At 34.5% G+C, this 23,400-nt stretch overlaps 3 protein-coding genes across 4 annotated transcripts; all 3 read right to left on the bottom strand.

The window, feature by feature from the left end:
- Positions 1 to 341: 341 nt before the first annotated feature.
- Positions 342 to 1,247, bottom strand: LOC122593263. Its single transcript, XM_043765653.1, has one exon. It carries the CDS (start codon positions 1,245 to 1,247, stop codon positions 342 to 344), a length of 906 nt encoding a protein of 301 aa, XP_043621588.1.
- Positions 1,248 to 5,373: 4,126 nt separating this feature from the next.
- Positions 5,374 to 13,343, bottom strand: LOC122609582 (DDT domain-containing protein DDB_G0282237). Its single transcript, XM_043782612.1, has 11 exons — positions 13,189 to 13,343; positions 12,418 to 12,547; positions 11,554 to 11,726; positions 9,912 to 10,306; positions 8,949 to 9,003; positions 8,480 to 8,814; positions 7,736 to 8,106; positions 7,448 to 7,607; positions 6,810 to 6,971; positions 6,638 to 6,726; positions 5,374 to 5,794 (listed from the first exon to the last, which is right to left on the bottom strand). The coding sequence occupies exons 2-11, from the start codon at positions 12,528 to 12,530 to the stop codon at positions 5,644 to 5,646; spliced, it is 2,004 nt and encodes a 667-aa protein (XP_043638547.1). The 5' UTR covers positions 12,531 to 12,547; positions 13,189 to 13,343; the 3' UTR covers positions 5,374 to 5,643.
- A 1,393-nt stretch (positions 13,344 to 14,736) lies between these two features.
- On the bottom strand, positions 14,737 to 20,188 carry LOC122578945. Of its 2 annotated transcripts, none has more exons than XM_043751007.1 (7): positions 19,970 to 20,188; positions 19,785 to 19,856; positions 19,656 to 19,689; positions 17,072 to 18,689; positions 15,990 to 16,080; positions 15,077 to 15,364; positions 14,737 to 15,006 (listed from the first exon to the last, which is right to left on the bottom strand). In XM_043751007.1, the coding sequence occupies exons 1-6, from the start codon at positions 20,047 to 20,049 to the stop codon at positions 15,304 to 15,306; spliced, it is 1,956 nt and encodes a 651-aa protein (XP_043606942.1). In that variant the 5' UTR covers positions 20,050 to 20,188; the 3' UTR covers positions 14,737 to 15,006; positions 15,077 to 15,303. The 2 variants fall into 2 exon arrangements, with proteins under 2 accessions (XP_043606942.1, XP_043606951.1); XM_043751016.1 differs by having other exon boundaries at positions 19,785 to 19,836; positions 19,970 to 19,998.
- Positions 20,189 to 23,400: the final 3,212 nt, after the last annotated feature.

Genomic DNA, 23,400 nt, shown 5'->3' with positions numbered 1-23,400 from the left:
ACTACTCTGTCATACGTAACTGAATGTCAACACGTTCGTCCCAAGAACGCGTTGGCGGGGTATCGGGAATTAGCTCCAAATCCAAAGGACTGATTGCACGCCTGTTATATTCAACGGCCATGTTGTGCGACAACACACAAGAGTACATGATGCGTTTAATTTTGTTAATACTTAATGGACGCGCACCCTGTTGAAGGATTCTCCATCGGCCTTGAAGTACCCCAAAAGCACGCTCCACGTCTTTTCTTGCAGACTCTTGGAAGCGTTTGAACTTAGAGGTCTTAGGGTCCATGGGACACTTGAAAGACTTGACAAGTGTAGCCCATTCTGGATAGATACCATCAGCTTATATAATAACCCTTTGTAAACTGTTGGCCATTAGCGGTGAAATTTACCGCATGAGCTTTATTTTGGAGAAGCTGGTCGAACAAGTCAGATTCATTAAGGACGTTGATCTCGTTGTTCGAACCGACGGGTCCAAAGTAAGCATTCCAAATACACAAATCATATGAAGCAACCACTTCAAGCATAATCGTTGGATGTCCTTTGTCACCACGAGTGTATTGGCCTTTCCATGCCGTTGGGCAGTTTCTCCATGCGCAGTGCATACAATCAATGCTTCCAAGCATACCTGGAAAACCATGCACCGCCTCGTGTTTAGCGGTCACGCGGTTAACATCTTCTTGCGTCGGTTTTCTCAAAAACTCTGAGTGATATAACTGAACAAGACATTTGCAGAAGTAGTTAAAAGAATCGGCAGACGTTTGGGAACCCATTTCGAGGTATTCATCTAACTGGTCGGCAGTAGAAGCATAAGCTAGTTGTAGTACAACGGAAGTACATTTTTGAAAAATATTTAACGACGGGCGACCCGTAACGTCGGTTGCAGCGTCGTGGAAGAATGCAAAGTGTTTTGGTAATGGTTGTATGGCGTTAAAGTGATGTATATCGTTCACTATACGAAGAAACATTTCTTTGGGCATTCGAAAACGCCTTCTAAAATAATCGGCAGGGTAAACGGGTTGCGGGGCAAAGTAATGATTATATAAACGTGTGGCGGCTTCCACATGGTTTCTGGGTATTGTTCTTCTTGGTATTTTTGGTCTGATTGCCATTCTTGAGCTCTCTGCTTCTTCTTCTTCTTCTTCTTCTTCTTCGTCAACGAACGTCATGAAAGTGTTTAAGATTTCGGCATCTATTGTATACTTACGAATGTATGAGACTGAATCTTCGTCGGAACTCAACATATTTAGTGAAAATGTATAGAGTGAAAGATTTTATTGATAGTGTAAAGAAAATGGAATGAATTGTGAAGAAAATGGAGTAGGTGATGAAGAATGAGATGTGAAATGGTAGTATATATAGATGAAAAGTTAAAAAAAATAATAATAAAATAAAATAAACTAGCCGTTTAGTTTTAAAAAAATTTGAATTTTTTTGTTTTTGTTTCCGTTAACCGACCCCACCCCACGCTCCTCCCTCTCGTCTTCGCCCATCGATGGATCGAAAAGCTTGGAACAAATGGCCGTCGACGAGGGAGCTCCTTATAGCTTCGACCACAAAGACTTCATCGGCGAGCGGTCGATGAAGCTATAGGGAGAGACAGAGACGGTACCAGGAAAAAATTCAAAAAAGGGCAAACTTAGAAAACTTATGAAAAATAAATCTAAAAGGGAACAAAATGTTAAAAACCTATAAAAAAATTTTAAAAATTTATGAAGAATTTTAAAATACATGACAAAATTTAAATTTAGAGGGGGGCATTGGACCCCCTTGCCCCCCATTTAGTATCGCCCCAGGGGAGAGGCCTTACTCCTACAGAAATATACGAGTACTTCCAAAAATACACGTAGGGCCCTTTTTTACCTATACTACCTAATAACAGAAAAAGAACCTTTTTAAATTAGACAATCCTATCTTTAAAATACCAACTTTACCCTTGGCATTTACCGTAATTGACCCCAAAGGCTTCGACTGAAAAAAAAAGAACAGAACTAGAGAGCCGGTCTTTTTCCCGCCCTGACAGAGAAGGAAGGGAAGGTAGCACACACACTTTCAGTTGTGCCTATCTCTCTCTTCCCTCTCAACCTCCGTCGCTGTACACACACTAATCAATTCAATCGTAGTTTTTGCTTACCAAAAAAAATTTTTTTGTCTATTAAGAAATATATATACATATTAGGTATTTGAACACACACTCAATGCATACCGTCCTTCATGTTTTGTTTAATCCAATTCCACACCAAATCGCCATCAATCCATCCATTAATCTACTTATTTTTTGATCTGCTGCCTCCATTTACCACCTCGTCGGATTTAATGTGTTTCTTCTATTTCCAATCGCCGCTTGATTCATCATCACCACCATCATACCCGCCGGAAATCATCGCCGGATTCTTCATAATCACCACCACCATCACCGGATCTGGTTGGTTTTTTACGGCGGTTGGTTTAGCCGCCGATGCATCATCACCACCACATGGATACCATACTAAAAAATGCCACGGCGGCGGTGATCTGGTGAGTTTATAAGGCTCATAATACATCAGCACCACCACATCGGGGCCGCGATCTGGTGGGTCTCTAGGGTTCATTTAGCACCTGATACATCGTCACAACCACATGCTGGCGGCGATCTGGTTTTTAAGGTTCGTATGGTGTTGTGCCTAATTTTATTTTATTTCTTCCTTTTTTACATATATATGTATGATTAGTTATGATTTTTAGTTTTTTTATAGGTACATATATCTGGTTCCTAGCAATGGGAGAGGAAATATACGCAATTAAAAACAGGTTATACTTTTCAGTGCATTCTTTTGAAATTTTGCCATATTGGTTTGCTAATTATATTCATCATTGCTTATGGGTATTAAACCAATTGGTTCCGAAAAATTAATCAATTGAATCCATCATAATATCATATTGTATTTTGACCATGTTTATGTATATCAAATGTCGTTTTTTTATATTTTTAGTTGTTAGTCAAACTCCTTATTCATGATAATTGTGTATTCTGGTTCTCAAATTGCTCGCAATGCACAAACTAATAAATCATTGAAACATCATCGGGATTTCAATTATTCATTAATTTATCTTGGACATGCAAATTTTATTCAATAATGTAATATAAAAAACCCTTCTATTTTTACCATAAACGAGTATAATTTGTTTTAATGGCAGCTTTCTAGCTCTATGTATGGTTGGTGTTTTAGTGTTTAAGGGTGCTTATTGGTCATTAGAACTCTTTTACTTTGGTGTCATTGTTTAATACTCTGTTGGCATTTAAGTGCTCAAGTGTATCCGGTATTGCTTGCGTCCTTCAGTTTGTTGTATGGTAGCTTCCTTCAATTTATTGTAGTTTGATAAGACATGTAATATCACCCGCCAACATTAAAAGCTTTATCCAATTCCTCTTTTTCAAGTCGGTATTTGTATCTGTGATATAAAATGACTTTTGATTCTTTTAGCTACATGTTTTTCATATTTGACTTTCTATTTTTTTTTCCTCACATAATTGCCGACACAGGTCCTCCATCTCCTGCAACTGATATCCATGTTGCCTTGCAGGTGCTCCATCCCCGACTACCAACGTTGCTGTACATTGTCCACTTCTGCTGTTCCTGTGGCCAATGCAGGTGCCACATCCCCCAGGGTTTTTTTGTTAGAGTTTTGTAATAACTATCTTATATAAGTTTTTTTGTTCCTTGATTTGAGTTGTTTATTGTGATTCGGATCAAATAACTTCACAGCTTGCATCATTCATGAAATTTTCGGATTGTAAAACTGCTTACCCTTATTAGATTTAATACAAGTGCTGTAGTAATTCACTTGGTAGTTATATACTATATATATTAGATTATATATGTTTTTGAAGGATTAGGATTTCCTAAAGTTGATAAAGTTGGATCAACTTTGGTCATTGAATTAAATCCAATGGTCAAGATTAAAATATAATATTTAAATCTCAATCCGTTTTTGAAAATGTTTTCATGGTGGTTTAGACGTGACTTTATAGGTTTATGTAACTAATCTACTACGGAGTTTTAATGGACTTGTGTAAACTGTAAAGATCGTTAAACTAATCGTGCACAATTCTTTGAATAGCTTATTTTTGAGATGAATGATAGAATTTTTTTTTTTTAAAGGCAGCAATGGATAAATGGCTAACACCATCCATGCGGATGCGCCCACGCCGGTTCGTCTCCTGGCAATGCCCTAAAGGGTTTGCTCCCCATGTGTTAGATGGGTATAACATTGCTAAAGCCCCTCGCCACATTTGCATGTGGCAGGATTCGAACCTAAGACCTCCCAGGAGGAAATCACTTTGTGGAAAAACTCCTGACCACTGGGCTAACACCCCAATGGCTATAGAAATTCAATTGGCTTATAATCCAGAGTTACAACGTGCAAATATTTTTCTATATAGCAAACCTATTCCAACTTTGAAAAATGATTTAATGAGACTAAAATTATGTCCATCCTCTTTGTTTACTACCAACATCTACACTTAATACCTTTATAATATCTTTAATTCAATCATTTACAGCATAATTTTTTTAACATTAACCATTTTTCATCAATTACTTTTACATTCTTCGTCATCACCACCACCTAACGCCATGGCCGGTTGCCAACACCAACACCGCCACCTGTCTCCACTACCACCGCCGCATCGCGCGGGTATACTTCTAGTTATTAATTAATTATTCTAATATTGAGTATAATCTACCACTGTAGTTTCCATATATCTTATTTACATTCTACTAATTCCAAGAACACACGTAAGGCCGGTTCTTTTTCTTTTTGTCATTAATAATTAAATTTTGAGTATATTATATCTTAATTAATGATTTCTAATATGATTCAAATTAGTGGTATATTCGTGGTCTATCGATACATTTTTGAGATTTAACCTATGTTATCACTACGTATAATAATTTGTTGTCGTGTAAACTGAGGAACATATTGTTGGATTTTCCACGAATATGGAGCTACTTGGAATGCATAAGCGAGAGGGTCTTGATTTGCTAAGCTAAGCGGTGGTATTTTGTTAATGGGTCACCCTGTACGGACTACCTGGACGATTCCGTTTGTTGTCAGTAAAAAAAAGATAGAATATTAAGTTACATGCACAATGTTAGTATCAATTGCATTGACACTTCATGTTTTTTTGAGACACCATTTTGTAAGCAGATATGTTTTATATCCAAAAGATGAAATAACTTTTGAAATGTAGCATTGTTCTCAAAAATCCAACGTTTTGTATTACATGCTTACAAGTTACTCAACAAACTCGAACATTATGTATGATAAACTGTCGACATCATTATCAAGGGACGTAGGGAAAATTTCGCTTTTGAGTACAATTTGGCATTCAAGTGCAATTTTTCGTATTTAGCAGTGACAATCATATATAATTCATAAATGCTGTAAAACTTTGAAGCCAATCTGCACTTCATAAAGGCCTAAGGCTAGAGATAGGGCAAAAACTTCCATGGAGGACTAATACATGTATGTCCATCATTGGACTTACAGGACTTAATTCCTCCCAGAAAGAAAATTTTTTTGAGAGTTATGAAGTATCACTATCCAGCTATCCCACAAAAAAAAAGGAAAACAAAATTCGTTTATTAGTTAGGATATCTAGTCTTCTTTGAGCTTATTGACATACTTGAGAAAAGCACGAGCAGGATTCTCCCTTGGTGGGGCACGTACACGACTTGACCTACGTACTGCAGCTTCTTCCTCCATTTGGATCCTGTGAGCCTCTTTTGATATTTTCTGCATTTCACCTCTGGTAAGAGTTTACAACTAATCAGTTGCATACAGAGTTACATTTGCATTTAATTGTCTCCATCTACAATGTTCACTTCTCTGATTGGTAAAACAAACATTTACGTGTTTGTTTTAAATCATATTATCAAATCAATTAAACCAACACTGAAACAAAAATAATACGGAGTATAACATTTGTCATCATATTTGGCACACCCAACTAGTAGAAAGAACCTTTATATTTGAGGGAAAAATAGTAAAATATTTATTGATTTACCCAACCCAATCAGCGTTCCACATCTACCCATATCAGTGACAATGTTACTCTAGCTCATCGGTCCAAGTCACAGACGAAAGAATTATAGCAAAATGCAAATAAATAAATAAATAAAAACTATCAAAATTTTGCTACCGATTAAAATGGGACAGGTCAGGTTGAGTTAAACCTAATCACAAATCAAACTTTCATAAATAACCACTTTCTGAATGATGCACAAGGTTTTAAACACAGTATACATTTGATGACTCTTCAATTATAGAATCCTGTTTCCTTTTAAGATCAATTTTTATCCAATCCATTGACTCATTTTTACAAAATTGGGTTGATATTCCCAACTCTACAAACAAATCATCTTCCTGGATGACTTCATTCATAGTGATACCTCGTAAGCCATTATACAATGTAAATATTTATGGTACAAGGCTTTTTGAAGCAAGAAAACAACTTGATACATATGTTTATTTTGTTTTTCACAATTCTTCATAATCTTTTTTTTAATCAACTTTCATGCGAAGAGACTTAATTGAATGTCTCAACTAAAACAAGCCAAGTCAAAGCATAAAGCAAGTTGAGGAATCTTACGAGATTTTATTATAACGTTTCTCTAGTTGCTGTTTGAGTGCCTTTTCCCGCTCGCCCTTCTCATTCAGTGAGCTCATTAAAGAGTCGAGCTTTATATAGAAGAAAGAAGAAGAGTCAAGAATATGAGAAACCATAGTCAACTTGAACATGTAAGTAAAAATACAATTAATACCTCCGTTTTAGAGCTGTAGTAGCCCCACTGTTTGTGGTCACAACTTTCAACAAAAATCCTCGAGTCCTTGCGGAAAAACCAGTACCTGTTATAATCCCTGTCTTTACCTAATGGGTTAGAGCGTACAAATCTCTTCTCCATTTCTCTTTCCAGATATTGTTTCTGCAAACACAAACAGATTAGATAATTGATAATATTCTCACATATAAACCTATAAAAAAGATCAAACGAAACAAGTTGCAACATATGATCTCAAAACCTATCCTAAAACACATAAATGTAAGTTCTTAAACAAGTTGTGAGCATTTTAATACACGTCAGGGGACATTTGACTTGCTCGACACAACTAAAACTCATCACTTACAGCTATGCTTTTAAATTTTGAAGAATTGAACGTTGCAAATGAGCTATAACCAAAATCGATGTTGAAATAGCCATTTCTACATAAAACCATCACTTTATAAAATTTTATATTATGAAATGATATAACTTAAAGGTACATGTTTCATAAAATAATAGTGTTAATAGCAGTTTGACATAGAGGTGATGCTATATATATTGGGGCAGGTACTAATAGGATTCTCTAGGAAATAGTAAGAAACATTTTCAGCACCCACACAGACACACGGAAGCCTTACTCTTTGTGCTATATTTGTTTCATCATCTGCTTCTTTCTTCTCAACATCGGTCGATTTCTTAGACCCCTTTCCAACTGATGCTTTGATACTAGCGATTGTAAGTTCTGTATCTAGATTTACCCTTTTCGCATCCTTCTCAGATTTCTTGACCTCCTTCACACTGTACACCATTAACAAAACCATTCAAAAATTACCTTCCAACTACAAACTTGATCATCAGATAGATATAAAAAACAACACTTGCATTTCCAGAAAAAGAAATGAAATAAGCGAAACAACACTTGGAACCTGTTTTCTGATGCATGTTTTTGATTTTGCTCCTTAGATGAAGTTTTCTCCTTCTGTTTCTTTGCAACATCTCCATTCTGACTATTCATCATTTCTTTTTTCTCTCTCCTCTTTTTCCCTTCTTCCAGTGCCTTGCCTCGTTTTTCTGATGCAAGTGCTTTCCGCTCTTCAATATACTCGTCCAGCTTTTCTCTCATGATGTCACTTGAAAGAACATGAGCAACCAATTCGCAAAAGATAGCTAGCTTACTATGCATATCCAGTAGACCATAATGTCCCCGCTTAATAGTACTTATGTGAGCAGCTAATTCTGCATTTCCGATCAATTCCAAGAAATCACACAAGTAATCTGTCCAGGTGATCAATGTAATCTGTAATATGAAAGATAAAGAAAGGGTTATTCACTAAACAAGAGTTAAACGAAACTATAATAAGTTTCATAAGAAACATAAAATGGATAGAAATTTCAATTATTAATAAAATAACGGGTAAAGTTGCCCAATATGCATTGAAATGCTTAAAACCTCCTAAAATAATTTATCTCGTAAAAATCAGTTTGGCATTATTATAAAAGTATAGAACTTGAAATCATAATACATCAAGTACTAATAACTTTCAATAAATGGAGAGGAAAGAGTTTAGGTAGGTCAGCTCGACCTGTATTATAATGACCCGTTTACCAGACCCACACTTTATGTCAACAGAGCTAAGGCAATAGGATTAAAAGAAAAACATATAGTGAACCTTTGGCTTCCGTTTTTTCTTCTGCAAAGCTATATAATAGTCCCCATCATCCTTCATAAGTATGCGAAGAAGAGCAGAATAGGATTCCACTAAAAGAACTATATTGCTTTCTTTATAACACAGTGCATTTTCAAAGTCATCTAGTGAGAATGGAGACAAGTTCAATAGTTTGCTATAAGAAGAACAAAAATCCCAAACCATCAAAAGATCACCAACACAATCCATGGGAACGTTAAAATTTCTGCTTGGTATTGGGCGAGCAGTAAAAACAGGATCATCTGCAGCAGGTCGCACCAACAAATCGTCGATCGGATATTTGATAGGCTCATCATCTTCTGTTATGTATAGATTAATCATCAGAAATTTGTCAAAAACATCACTTTAACCATGCAAGAAGATAAAGAACTAATATGATGCAAATCATCTATAACCAACACGATCTAAAAGCAACTAACATTACAATTCATACCATCTTTTGCATCATTGTTCAGCTTCTTTCGCTTACGTTCTCCATTGTTTGCTTCCTGAACAAATAAAAATCAGGGATCAACTGATTATCGAAGAAATAGAGATTCCAAGCTTTTATACCATTTTCCTTGATTCTCTATTTACTTTGCCCTATAGTCACAGGGATCACAGAACCATACATGATTTCCGTTCCGGCCCTTCCGGATCGGATGTACCAAATTGCTTGGGATCACTGAATGATTCTTCGCACAAAGCTTTGAAATAGTTACACTCTAAAAGTATTATTTGAACAGACATTTAATAAATCAACTATTTGAGCATTAAATGCCTTATTAAGTATTAATACTAATATGTTATGGAAGTTTGGTCATGACTTGTGAATGTATATAAATATAGGAAACTAGTATTAATATGTTAAGACTGGGCTACAGGTGGCAACAAGAATGAGTCGGTTTCATTCGTGATATATCTAAAAATGAGCAGAAAAAAAGAAAAAAAAAAAGCCAAAAGAAAGATGGGTCAAAGGAGTGGGGGCTGTTCTTATTTTACCAGAGGGTTTTAAATTAGCCCCTTTCATTTGCTTCTCTTTGATGGAAGTTTGATTTTCCCAGAATGAGAATGAACAGGTTGAGAATCGGCTAAAGTCTATCCGTAACTCGCGTTACCAAAAGACAGGGATAATCATTGTGATAACATGTTTTTTAATCAAAATGAAAGCAATGATCAAAAAGTGACTGCGGGTAAACCAGACTTGCCCTGTCTAACCCGCACCAAAGGACCGGCTTTGACCCGATACAAGATGTCCCACCTTGCCACCTCTAATTATCATTAGTCCATTAGGCCAAAGGCCTCTTGGTCCAACACAGCTTATCATAATCTATATATAAATGGGACCCACAAAATGATAATGGTTAAAGACCAAAAGAATTAAAAACCTTAACATTTTTAATCAGCGAGATGTTACCTTGTCTTTTCTCTTCTTGGGCGAAATTTTGCTCCTCAACTCTTCTGGAAGATTAGTGGAAATCCCATATTTCATGGCCAATTTATCGTGAAGCACCCAAGGACAACTCCTATATGTGGACTCTCTGATGAAAGACTTCAAAACATCTCTAGCAAAAGGCAACTTTTTCTTAATCAAATCTTCTCCGCTCACAACGGCATTTTCAGTTACTTTCTTATCTTTATCAAGCCATGCTACCTGATATTGTGTTTTTTCAACTTCCTCATCTATTACTTTTACTATTTTGCATGGATATATCCGATTGTTCTTTCTTCCATATATTTCAGTTCCCTCTAACAAGCGCTCCTGTAGCTTTGCAGAGATAGTACTTGACAGATCTCTTAAAGTGAGCATGCCTGTAAACACCAAAAACAACATGAAACAATAACGCATGCTTCTTTGTGAACTAAAATAATTCTATTCAGAACATCAGGTATAAATATTAGGGCACTGGTGAAAAAAGTAGTCATGACATGCTTATCACACATCCAAGTACCCTACGAAAATCACACCCACTATTGAACTTTATAGGGTGTTTGGCCTAGAAATTCAAAGAGCTTATTAATGTGATCTAAACACAAACCCCAAAATTTTGGCAAATGGCTTTTGGCTTTTAAGCTTATTTGAGCGAAAAAGGCCCATTTCAAAAAGCCATGATAGCGAAGCTTTTTCAAATATGCTCTTTAACCTTATAACTTTTAAAGCTAAAATACTTGAGCTCTTTTGAAAAAATCCAGGCCAATCTCACCCTTACTAGCTAACACAATATGTTAATAAGAACACTTTTGTGCAGTCAGTAGGATTACTAGTAATATATGCTTTTTTGACTTTGATGGAAAACAAAAATAGTAAAACACTCAAAGAAATTATCTAGAATCAATGATATGTAAAATTGAGATAAAAGGAGCAGTTACCTCATGAAACTAAATGAGCAGGACACTAAGGAGTCACGCTCTCTTAAGTCTAATCAGAGAAAGAAAGTTAATACCTAAAACTCTCTTTATTCAGAACATGTTCACTTGAACAAGCATCAATTCCATAATGTTTTTAAAATGCATTTGGAAAAGATCATTTGGTGTGTGGTCTATATGTAAATTAAACTTAAATGGTCAAACAGACAGCACTTAATACCAGCAACTGCTTCTAATAGCTCAAAAATCCTATCCCAAAATTTCCCATTTGCAGATTTTTAGGCTTGTATTCTTAAGAGTGAAATTTCATTAACTTCATAGACCAAACTACGCGGTCAAAAGTCATAAGCTTTTGTGTAAGTCTCTTCCAACTGTTAATCTTTTTTTAAAATTTTTTTTCGGTATATATGTAGAACAAGACATAGGCGTAGAAACATTTGGAAATTATTATGATAGGTGGTAGAAACGATAGGAACTGAAACATCAAGCAAATGAAGATAGACATGCACTAAAATTTTAAAACTGGACAGTAAGTACAGCGAACTAACATAGCTAGAATATTCTCTATGAAACATTACTAGCATATAAAGACATGATGAAACTGCAAGTCAACTTGAAGAGGTTTTAACATGAAAAGTAGATAAAAGAAAAGGTAAAATACAATATAGAAAAAAAATAGAAAGAGTTATTACTGAATTGAACTTCCCGCAGCACAGGCTCCATGAGTTCTTTGGGGAACTGCTGAACCTTCTCACTGGCCTGTTTTTCTGAGACTAACGCCTCCTCATAAGTCAGGTTGAGCTTCCCGGTGCTCTTGCATGTCCAAATTCTTTGACGATACAGATTTATCCGTTTCAAATATTCGCTAATAAAAACAAACATATCTCAGTCAAAATAAGAGTGCACTTATCATTTGGGATAGTACACACACTTCTCAACACAAAACTAATACTCTATCCTTTTCATGCAGAAGTCTGTTTTACAAAATTACAAGTACAAAATCGGTCCAAAGTAAGTCAGATCTAGTGTAGAAAACCACAATCCTCGAAATTGGCACTCACATTCACATTAAGCCTTCATCTTTGCAACTTTCGGTATACATTTACACAGTGAAAGGGTATTAATATCAAGTTTTTTTACTAATCAAGGAATTACAGGCTATATTAACCCAAATAAAACATGTTAGACAGTAAACCTTTACTTCTAGGGCGTATCCTGTGCATAACCAAAACCTTTTTGTAGCGTAAAATAAGATAACGAAAGCAAACATCTTACAAAGCACCACGTATAGATTGTTACCGTAATGTATACCCTGCTCTAAAACCCTAAAACAATTGCCTAGAAAATAGCAAATATTTCGAAAAGCCTATATGAACACTGATGCTAAAATGTTGGAAATGCAATACATTTTTCTTGGCCAAAGGACTTTCAGACAAATTAGAGAGTCTTATTAAAGTTAGTTTCTGAATGGTATGAACTTAATATTTGGAACACATATCCTTTTAAAATGCAAGTGGGAGCCAACACAGACGAAAGCATAGAGATTGGGAAGGTACCAATAATCACGAAAAATCTCTTTCGTAAATCGAATTTGAAACACCAGCTCATCTGACTTCAAATCATCAGGCCTTTCCAAAAGAGAAAAAGGTTTCCTTTTATATAATGGCATTTCATCCACCAACTCACCTGCACAAAATTAAAAAAAATCCCCTAAATTAATAATCAAAAATATAGGGTTTTTAATAGCTAATCATTTCCATAAAAAAAGGTTTCTTAATTAAGGAATGTAAACACTTTGTAATTACTTAAACTGAGTTATACATAAATTTATTAAATATAATAACCTGAAAAACCCATAAACAACATAATATTAAATTAAAATAAATAAAAAGATTTCACTAACCCTTTAGGGCTACTGAAAAGATTATTGTACAGTGTCATTTGATAACTATTTTTAGGGGGGCATTATTTTTATATACAACACTTTCTTGCCTACCAAATCCAAATATCTAAATTGAATGTCATGCAGCATTTACAAACCCTAAAAGACTAATTTTCCAGGTGGGTTTTAACAAAACAATAAAAATGAGTCAATTAACGAATCTTGAATAATAACAATAATGATAAAGATGAAAGCTTGATCACATGGAAAATATATAAACAAAAAAGAAGAGAAACCCTTTACAAGAAGCTGAAAAAAGATACGTAATTTATAGAAAAAATAATAAAAAATAATAATAATATAGCGATTCCCGCCACAAATTTGATTAAAATCTTGAAAAGAAATTAGAAGTAGTAAAGAGGGACAGTAAAAAAATAGAAATTACCTAGAGAGGGATTCAGAATTTGGTGTGTGTCTGTAGAGAAGGTGGAAAGAAAGAAAGAAAGAGACGGTGGCAAAAATGAGAGGAGGTTGGTTGATTTGTTTTTCACTCAGAGGGCCTCCTGTCACTTGCGACTTCTCTCTCCTTTCCTTCCTTTGTTCTCGGGGAGCCAAATATATATATACACACACAAACACTTTTCTATAAGTTCTACCCCTCTATTATGCTTGAGTGTGATGTAAGAACCCTTTTGGTTTTCTTTTATTCTTGTATACTAGAATTCTACCGGGTGAATTCTTTTACGAACGATGAAATATATGATTTCAAATTTAGTTTTAAGTTATAATTTTGACTTCTATTAAGAGAAACGGCTAGGTATCTGCGACCGGTTTCGTTGACTGCCACCCTAAGACTTAGATCGATGGTGATGATGTGATATCGAAAGCTCTAAGGTGAATATACGTTAAAAGGTTTGTTGCTATATTAACATAGTTCAATAGAATGAATATGACAAGCAAAGTGTCACCATTTGACCTTGTTGATGATTATAGATAGTAGTATCAATATGGTGTTAATATATGCACACAAAAAATATCATCAAACGAATCAAAAATTTGTCAACGTGAGTTAAAATTGTTGCATAAAATCCGATTAATATTATTAGTTCACCAGCTCGTTAACTTACCTTCTTCCTTAATTAACGAATATTGAGTTATACAACTTTTTGAGATCATTTATATGAGTTTCTTTATCTTAAAAGTACTCCATCCGTCCCAATATAAGTATTTTTTTATAAAAAAAATTAAAGATTTAAGAGTAGATTATTCATTGTGTCATTGCAAAATGACTATATTACTCTTACCTTTAGCAAGTTAAATACTTAATAATTTGGATGAGATGGTAATTTTTTGATTTTATGATATTACAATGGTAGTTATGATACCCTGATTATTTTTAACTATGGTGAACCATTTGGTCAAACTCAAACAACTACAGCAAAATCTTATACCCCGTATTAGTTTTTTCATGACATTTTCTTTCATGCTCACCTACTACTTTCCCCATTAATGAATCATTTTCATTTTTCAGCTTTGTGGTTTTTAATTACCAGATATTTACTTTATGACTTATGAGGAGATATAATGGGTCGAAGGTGACACGAAGTATGATAGGATGAGATTAAATGTGACACAATAAGTTGATTGATTATTAGTGTTATGTAGGGATGTGATTAGGTTAAGCTCAGGGCGTATTCAAGAATACCCAAAATAATTAATATGCATCTACCATTTCTTGTAATGGCCTTAATCAAAAAGTAATTACAATATACATGAAACTGTATACAAAACAAAATTATAAGAACAACAACAGTAGCAAATGAAAAAGGGGGAAAAGAGATATTTCACATAAATATCCGCCTACTTAGGGAAGGCTCGACCAATAAAAGTAAATGAAGTTTTGCTTGCGTACTTAAAAGAATCACACAAATGTAATTTAAGTTTGTTTTTCTATGGTGAAAATGATGTAAATATGAAAGAGATCAGATCACCCTTTTGATGTAATGCGCAGATGGCTTTGCCTATAATAACTGAACATGTTAGGTACAGTATTTGTCAAGTAGAGTTCAAGATTACAGTACATGGTATAATGGTTGGGGCGGTTTAGATGCAATCCACATACCCGAGACACATTCATTTTTTGCAGACACCAGCCCACAAGTCCACAACCTTTCCACTTTATAACCAAAAAAGCAAGGAGTGGAAATCAAAAAAGTGGGTACGTAACTAACCAACTAACCAGAGCAGCATCAACCAACATTACCTGCAATTGTCGTAGATATGAGACCATGAAGTAGATTTAATTAAGCATTCATGAGCAAAGTGACACATACTTTGACACTAGTGGATTCTGATATAGGCCCATGCACCAAATCATGCTGAAGCAGTTTCAACTTTACGTGTTAATCATCATCAGGCTCACATACAGATCATGTCTTGGATATTCCTCAAAATTCAAAAATAGACTCAGCAGCACCCTTGTATATACTATGTTGAGTCATGTGTTAGTTTGACCGATTAGCAAAAAAATAATGTCCATCAGTATTCAGTAATCCCTTCTTTATGTACCAATGGCCTTAACTGATGCTTGACCCATCAATTCATTTAGTCTAGCTGTTTCGCTGCAAGTAGAAACAGGTATTTTAATCTCTGAAAGCACCAGTATACCAGAAAAATAAGTAACAAATGATAAAATAATATTTGTATCCATAAAAAGATCTCACATAATCCTAACATCTATAAACATGATTAATAGTAGCAACCCCACAACAGAAATCAAGAAGAATTCAAATTTGTACAATACCAAGTGCTAATACTAGATTGAGGTTAAATCGTAAAAGTACTATAAACAGAACTTCCATGTGGACAGTTGCAATAAGATAATATAAACCTGTTTACGATAAGTCAACTCTCTAAACCCTATAAACATTCAATATCTACAAACTATGAGTCTATGTTTAATACATTATAACGAAGCATGCAATTTACAAATGCCAGAACATATATAATATCATTTTTAATAATAACTTGCTAAGTCTAACAATTACTCATCGAATAACCTATAGAAGCAAAACAAATGCATTATGTTTATAATCATTAATTGTTTAACCACTATTTAGATCTCCTGGTTTTCTATCAACTATTACCATTATGTTTAAAAGTAAAGTCGACAACAGGCCATGTCAATGACAATCCCAAAAGGAAGCATCATACAAATGAACTAATGAAACTTAATTATGAAAGTACCATTCAGCAAAAGAGGGTACTAGCTCTTCGACCGCCTTAACAAAAATCGAACAGCTATCTTCCTTGTGAGATGCTGGTTCCTTACTGGTAGCTACAAACAAAAATCCCAGTTAAGTAAAACAATCAACAAAGGACAAGATAATGGACACTGCAATGACCGGAAATTACTGGCTGTCCACTTTAGAAGAGGCAATTTCAACCTCTTCATTTGATAAAAGCCGATTCAATGAGTAGAATTCTAAAATTTAGCTAACGAGGAAACAATTTGAATGAGGTCACAAAGGTCAAGAGACGGTTTGATACGAACCCATCTCATAATAAGCTCGCATCATACCATAAGCTAGGTGCAGAACTCACTCCCAAAAGCTAGCTCAAAGGAGGAGGGGACACCTAGGCTTATAAACCACCAACCAATCTCATACTTGGCCGATGTGGGATCGTAACAATACCCCACCCTTTGAAGAGCCAACGTCCTTGTTGGTCACTGCTATGTTGGTCGTGGTTGGCACCTTTTTTTTTGGGTCCAAGCCACCACTCCATAGGCCACCGCTCCGAGTGTTGGAACCTCGAAAGGTAGGGCCGGCTCTGATACCAATTGATACGAACCCATCCCATAATAGGCTCACATCATGCGATAAGCCAGGTGTAGAACTCACTCCCAAAAGCTAGCTCAAAGGAGAAGGGGACACCTAGGCTTATAAACCACCAACCAATCCCATACTTGGCCAATGTAGAATCATAACACATTACTCACTTTAATCACACAAAAAAATGATTATTGTTATTCTTATATTGTAGCTTTTGTAATCAAATCAGAACACTAAATTTTCAGTTAGCAAAAGAATATAAGTTCATGGAAACCCAACCCAAAGTGTTTTGACTCGTTTTAAGTTACACATTTTGACCCATTCCCGAACCAAGCCATTTCCCCCTGTAATTTTCCCACAACTAAAGCTTCGCTAGTATGCCAATTTGACCTCAATGTAACATTACAATCTAACAGAAAAGAAATACACACATAATGAAAAATGTCTAAAGGAGAAAGGGAAGTGAAGTGAAGAGAGTAGCTACAAAAGCAAAACCTTTGCCCTCTTTTTGCTTTCTGGCTCCAAGATAAAACATATCTCTAGAATTTAGTTCACATCCTTCTATTTGTGCAAACTCATCCAACATACGACCAATGAGACAATATGCTACCATACTTGCCTCATCACTAGCAGCTTGAACTGCAAGGTACTGGTTTTTACACATGCTTGGATTATTAAATTTCAAACTCCTTTCTGGAGACGAGACATTAGAAGACACTGGATCTTGGGCCTTTTCCAGAAGAGGAAAACCCTCTTGATCATTGGTATCTTTAGGTGAAATAGCGTTCACAGGTTCGGTATTTATTAAGCGTACCAATTGGTATCTAATCGAATGTATATCTTCTGAGTGGATGGCTTCTGAAAAGTCCAAGGACCTAGATTTGGTTGAATTTCCAACTGAATTAGAGTTATACCCGGTATTTGATACTTTTTCAACTGTATTACAGGACACACTACTTTCCCTATCTTCTTCTAGACTAATATCCTCTAATATATCATCGTCGTCGTCGTCGTCATCATCATCATCATCATTGTCTTCGAGATCCTCCATGTATGCATCAGCAAACTGCATGTCTATCTCATGGTCAGGGGTTGAGTCCCACAGAACTTGCTTCACTGAAGCACTCACACTCAAAATACATTCTACCTCTTCCTCTATATTCGTTTCTACCAATTGCTTAATTGGAGCTTCAGAACTTCTAGTTATAATGGCAATGACCTTATGTAAACAATGTGGAACATTATTCATGTCACTACACTCAAAAAGATACTCTGTTAACATGTTCTTCACCAGCACTCGTAATTTGCGGTCCGGGGATTTTGCTTTAGGATCCAGCAGAACTTGTATATCTTTCAATGCTGATGATTTTAATCTCTGATCAATTAGTTGGATACACATTGCAATCTTATCCTGCAAAAGATTCATTTCGGGTGAAACATGTACAAAATGAGTTACATATCGACATCCTTGAATCAGCTTTAAATTCAAGGCTGCCACTTCCATTGCTTTTGCTAATGGCTCCTGTAATGGATCTCCTTTGTTAAGTTTTGTAAGCAATCCCAAAGACTTTTTCCTCAAACTTTTGATCAATGAGTCTCGTCCCCAACCACACTTTTTAGGTATTAACTGAGGCATGTAATTTTTGGTGCCCCTGAGTTTCCTATGCATAGCAGAAAGGGTTAGAGTAGGAAAGTCCTCAAGTAGATTAAGTATTTTATGAACAGCAACTTGATAGGAATCAGAGTCTGGAATTAATAAAGACTCGCTACTCCAACAAAAATTAAGTGGATTCTTGAACAGCAAAAGAAGATTTTCAGGTAAGTTTATCTGCCCTGTCTTTTTGTGCTTCGAGAAGATTTCTGAGAGGCATCCTCTGATAAACTGCTTCATTATCCGACGGGTTTTCTCAAACTTAACTGGACCACCTGTCAGTACCTCAGCAAACTGAATTAGCCCTTGATTGGTCATGTCGTCGATTAGAGACATAAGACCTCTGACATCTCTAGGTGAATTAATAAGTTGCATTTCATCTTGAACAACTTTATACTTCTTTTTAGTGTTACATCTTCCACACACCTTTTCAACAAAAAATTTTATAGTCTCGTAGGATACCTAAATAAAAATATTCAGGAACATCAGTACCACATGAATAAGATATGCTGAGTCACAAAATGAAAGCTCAAATAGCATTAATTGCAGTTTTTCCTTCAGACTACTAGATTTATCATGCAGCACAACAACAAAATAAGCTCATGCATCATAATAGAATGTTTACCGTGGCCCAAAGCACTAGTACTTTCTTATAGGTTTCTCAAGAAATAGGATTTAGAGTAACAAGCCAATGGATTCTAATAATCATATGCTTAAACTTGCAGTGAAGCTACAAACACCACTTTCTCTATTTTTTTTAGAATGACATTCTATCCTACTCCTACTCCTAAATTACACGCATGTCTGCTCTCTTGTGAGAGGGTGACTATAAGTATGCAATGGGTTAGTTCTACACTTCCATGATGACTCTGACTCCATCTTAAACAAGTCAAAAGATGTAATGTAAAGAAACTTATAGGAAGATAAGGGTCTTAGCAATACTGACGTGGGCTACAAGTACACAAAATAATTATTCTTTTGACTTATAATCTACAATGAATAGTAGCAACCCGTTTCATTCTACTATTCTAGTCCTACAGGCTACAACTTGGTAACCTAAGACTTATATCAAATTATACCGACATTTAGTCATTACTTTATTTGTCTACATTCAAAAGTAGACGATTTTTATACTTTACCTAGTGACAATCACTCTTATTATCCAAAACAAAACACACAAAAGCATCAAGTCATTGGCAAGACATGAGATTTGGATATCAAATAAAACATTGCATCTTCCTTACTAAACCAAATAACAATTAACCCATCAAATAATTATAATTCAACATCACAAACAATGGAAAGATACGCCCGGGTAGATGTATGACAATCTACATCCTACCTCCCCATACCCACCTTAGAGAATATTCTTTATCGTTGTTATAATCACAACCTATGTATATATATATATATATATTCCCAACTTACATCATCTTCCCTAAGCAAGTATTCAGGTATAGGCCTGCACACAATCAGAACCAAGAAAATACATAACTAAAGTAAGCTCACATTTATAAACATAACTAACAAAAAAATATGTATCTTGTATATACATACCTTCCAACTTGAAACTTTGATCCTTCATCTTTCCCAGCTGCTTTTCTAGAAGCTGGTAATCCAAGTAACCACCTTTAATAAATTTATAGAAGAAAATAAACTTTCTTTAATTATATTTTCTTGTGGGAAAATTATAATTAATTATACAAACAATAGTAACTTGAAAGAAAATTACAAAAACAAACCTTCTTTTATGTCTGAGCTGCTTTTCTTGAAGATTGAGTTGTTCTAATACAGATGTGCAATCTTCATCTATATGTTCCATTTCCTTTTCTTTTTTTTCAATTGATGTTTCAAGGAGCAAAAAGGCCCACAATTTGAGATGTGTGTGGGGAAAGTAATTATAATCGATTGAAATAAAAAATCGGAGAAGGTGGGGCGGAAGGAGGTTTAGGGCCAGGGTTTTAGGCTTTTTAATGTTTTTATTTTTCTTACAGTTTCTTGTTCTTTTTATTTTTATTTTGAGCAGCACAGCTTTTTTTTTCATACCCAAAATATGCGCAAATAGATGAAGTTTGTCAAGTATGTTCCATTAAAATGTTCTTGTGAGAAAGTCGGGTAATTCGCATGAAATGTTTCGCTAGATATGAGTCGGGAGTATCATTAAAGTTTTCACTTTTTCTTTCTTTCATGTAATTTTATTTGTGGTAATTTTTAAATGGTTAAAATATACATTTAGTTGTTTTTTTTTTAACATTAGTGGTGATTGGACTCAGTGGCATGCATCGTCATCATCCGGTAGATATTGACCATGTCACCAACACAGTCAATCCGAAGGCATGACTGGCGGTGGAAGTCTCACTACCGTTTTGGAAAAAACTAGCTAAATACTAGGAAAACCCCCATGCTCCACCTCATTGGCAAATACTTTCCAATATGCCTTTCAAAGGTTTTGACCCATGACCAACATTTTGCTGAAAAACATAAAAAGCATTAAATGTCCAGTTAGACTAAATCCCAATGACACATTCTAATTGTCGTAAAAAGTTTAAACTTGAAAATCAGCAAAAATGCAAGCTAAATAGATCATCCAAGCTTCTATCAATTATGACAATTTATCCATGAATCAACTAAATATGTTCATAATAGTGGTGTGGTGAATGAAGTTGTGTTAGATAATATATTTATATTTATTAAACATATACATAGATAAAAAAAATTTGCTATGATTAAAATAGTTAACATAATCTACAGGCCTTCGGTGAAAAAGAAAATGACTAAGTTATCTTTTTGCCAGGGATAAAATTTGCAAAACAAGTTATCCAAATTTGTTGATTTTGAATTTTTAGGTTTCATACTCTTTATTATCGATAAAAAACTATACAACTTTTGAAAATGATTAAGATCCTCTAAAGTTCAAATGAACTTTATAAGTAAAGTTGAGATATTTCAACCATTGATTTTAATCCAATGGTCAAGATTCCCTAACTTTACCTATAAAGTTACCTTAACTTTAGAGGATCTTCATCCTTTTAAAAACTTCAAAAGAAAAATTCATTTTTATAATTAAATTTCGTTAACTATGGGCCCGTTCTTTTTTTCAGTTATTAAGTTTTGAATGTATTATATATTTATTAAGTAAAAAATTTGGTAATTGAAAGTTATTTTTATTTATTATAAGTAAAAAAAATAAAATTTGATTGAATCTATTAAGTTCTTAATTATTAAGTCTATTAAATAAATAAAAAAACCAACTTTTGAGCAATTAACTCAAATCTTTTTCCAATAATCAAAGGTTTAATTACTGTGCACTAATTTATTTTTCAATTTTGTATATGATTGTACCAAAACTTTTTTATTAATATTGTATATGTTTTATACAAATTATCTAAATTTATACATGGTTTGCTAATTACCTAACTTTTTACATGTGATTAGCAAGTTAATTCCACACACACATATATATATATATATGGAAAATTACATGGATAAACAAGTTAAAAGGGGTATTTTACAATATGAACATGGTTTTGAGATGTATCCAATTTAAACAAAAATTCCGTGTTATAGTACCCAAAAACATACGGATGGAATTAACCCAATGAAAACCTGACACCTAGAATGTAGTCACGTGACCCAGCCTTCCCCTTTCCATCTCTTTCTTTTTCATTGTCTTTATTTTCTTTCTATTAAAATACGAGTAACATTATTGAAAAGAAAGTTTGATATGTTGATTACATCTAAGAAAATAATGGAACGTAATGTATTGTTGTTGTATGCTAAAAAAGTCTCAAGATGAAAAAGATCGGTTAGTAGTCATGATTACCGTCTAACAAAGTCAACATATCGAGGTTCACCAAAACAACTATAAACATTTGAAACATATACAAAGGCATATTAATCATAATCCACAAATCATAATTTTGTAACATCTCACGCCGCAATCTTGGTTGATCTCACAAACAAGCTTTCAACAACCTTGCCCTTGTTTTGCATAGTTTCAAGTGTTTCAAGTGTTCTTGTCATTTTTTTGTCCAATATCACTTACCTGTGACAATTTATTCTCTACATGCTTTAATGAAAGCTCAATTAGACCCGCTATATAAAAACTAAAAACTTGACATCACGACCTCTTATTACTGTACAAATCTCCACACATCCCAAACCAGAGACCTCAATACTATGTGTGGAAATAGGATTAGGGGGACTTTGGAAACACAGTGACATAAATTAAGGCTCACCCATTCACACTCGGGAGTCAGGATATAATACATATGTGGATGGAGTTATTGTTTTTGAGTGAGGAGAAGAAGAAATCTGGTGTTATTTTAGAAGATAACCAATGAAAGAAGAAAGAGAAAGAAAGGGGAAAGCGGGTCACGTGAGCATAGCCCAGTTGTCAGCTTTTCATTGGTTCAATTCTATCCGTGTGTTTTTTGGTACTTTAACACGAATTTTTTGTTTAAATTAGATACATTTCAAAACCATGCTCGTATTGTAAAATACCTCTTTTAATTTGTTTATCTACGTAATTTTCCCATATATATATATACATACATATATATATAAAACCGTGCGTATTTATGCACGCCTTCTCATATTGTCCTTTTTTTATTATTTTTATGGTTTTTCCTCTTACATTTATCTTCTTATGCTTCTTTAAGTAGGGGTATCTTTTTTTCTTTATTCCTAGATGAAAAATTGGCCCCCTAATTACAAATAACAATGAAAAAAAAACCAAAAAAAACCCCATCAAACTCTGCCAGGTACTTTAGTATCACTTGATCAAACTTAGAAGATTTACAATTTTTTTAAAAAAAAATTACAATGAAAGTGTTTGTCATGAATGAGTTTGAGGCTGCAACAATGAACACAACGTTGTACGGAAATGCACCGCACTATAGCTTCCATTAACCAACACCCTCTACTCTTCCATGATCCCAATATCAATACCTTTCTTGGTCACCGTCGCCAACACATATTCTTGGCCACTGTCATAGTTGGATCTTCCGGGAATCACTCATAATAACAAAAGGGCGTACGGATAAACAAAGCAAATGTTGAAGTTCTTCTCACTGATCACAAGACAACGTTTAAAATTGTTTAGTTGTTAACGAATATACAAGTGGCTTGTAAAGATGGGTTTTAGAAAGAGAGAAATGAAGAATGGAAAGTA

Source organism: Erigeron canadensis, chromosome 1 (genome assembly GCF_010389155.1).
Source record: "Erigeron canadensis isolate Cc75 chromosome 1, C_canadensis_v1, whole genome shotgun sequence".
Taxonomy (NCBI): Eukaryota; Viridiplantae; Streptophyta; class Magnoliopsida; order Asterales; family Asteraceae; genus Erigeron; species Erigeron canadensis.
The sequence above is the reverse complement of the archived record's forward strand: the minus strand, read 5'-3'. Positions and strand labels throughout refer to the sequence as shown.

Bases quoted from the DNA above. Each gene is read 5' to 3' on its own strand.
- LOC122593263 (XM_043765653.1), bottom strand. From the start codon at position 1,247: ATGTTGAGTTCCGACGAAGATTCAGTCTCATACATTCGTAAGTATACA.
- LOC122609582 (XM_043782612.1), bottom strand. From the start codon at position 12,530: ATGCCATTATATAAAAGGAAACCTTTTTCTCTTTTGGAAAGGCCTGAT. The intron at 9,004-9,911 runs GTAACATCTCGC...TTATTTGTTCAG, and splicing joins CCAAGAAGAGAAAAGACAAG to GAAGCAAACAATGGAGAACG. The intron at 5,795-6,637 runs GTAAGATTCCTC...AACTCTTACCAG, and splicing joins AAACGTTATAATAAAATCTC to AGGTGAAATGCAGAAAATAT.
- LOC122578945 (XM_043751007.1), bottom strand. From the start codon at position 20,049: ATGGAACATATAGATGAAGATTGCACATCTGTATTAGAACAACTCAAT. The intron at 19,857-19,969 runs GTTTGTTTTTGT...AATTTATTAAAG, and splicing joins CAGCTCAGACATAAAAGAAG to GTGGTTACTTGGATTACCAG. The intron at 18,690-19,655 runs GTAAGTTGGGAA...ATTTTTATTTAG, and splicing joins ACTTGCTTAGGGAAGATGAT to GTATCCTACGAGACTATAAA.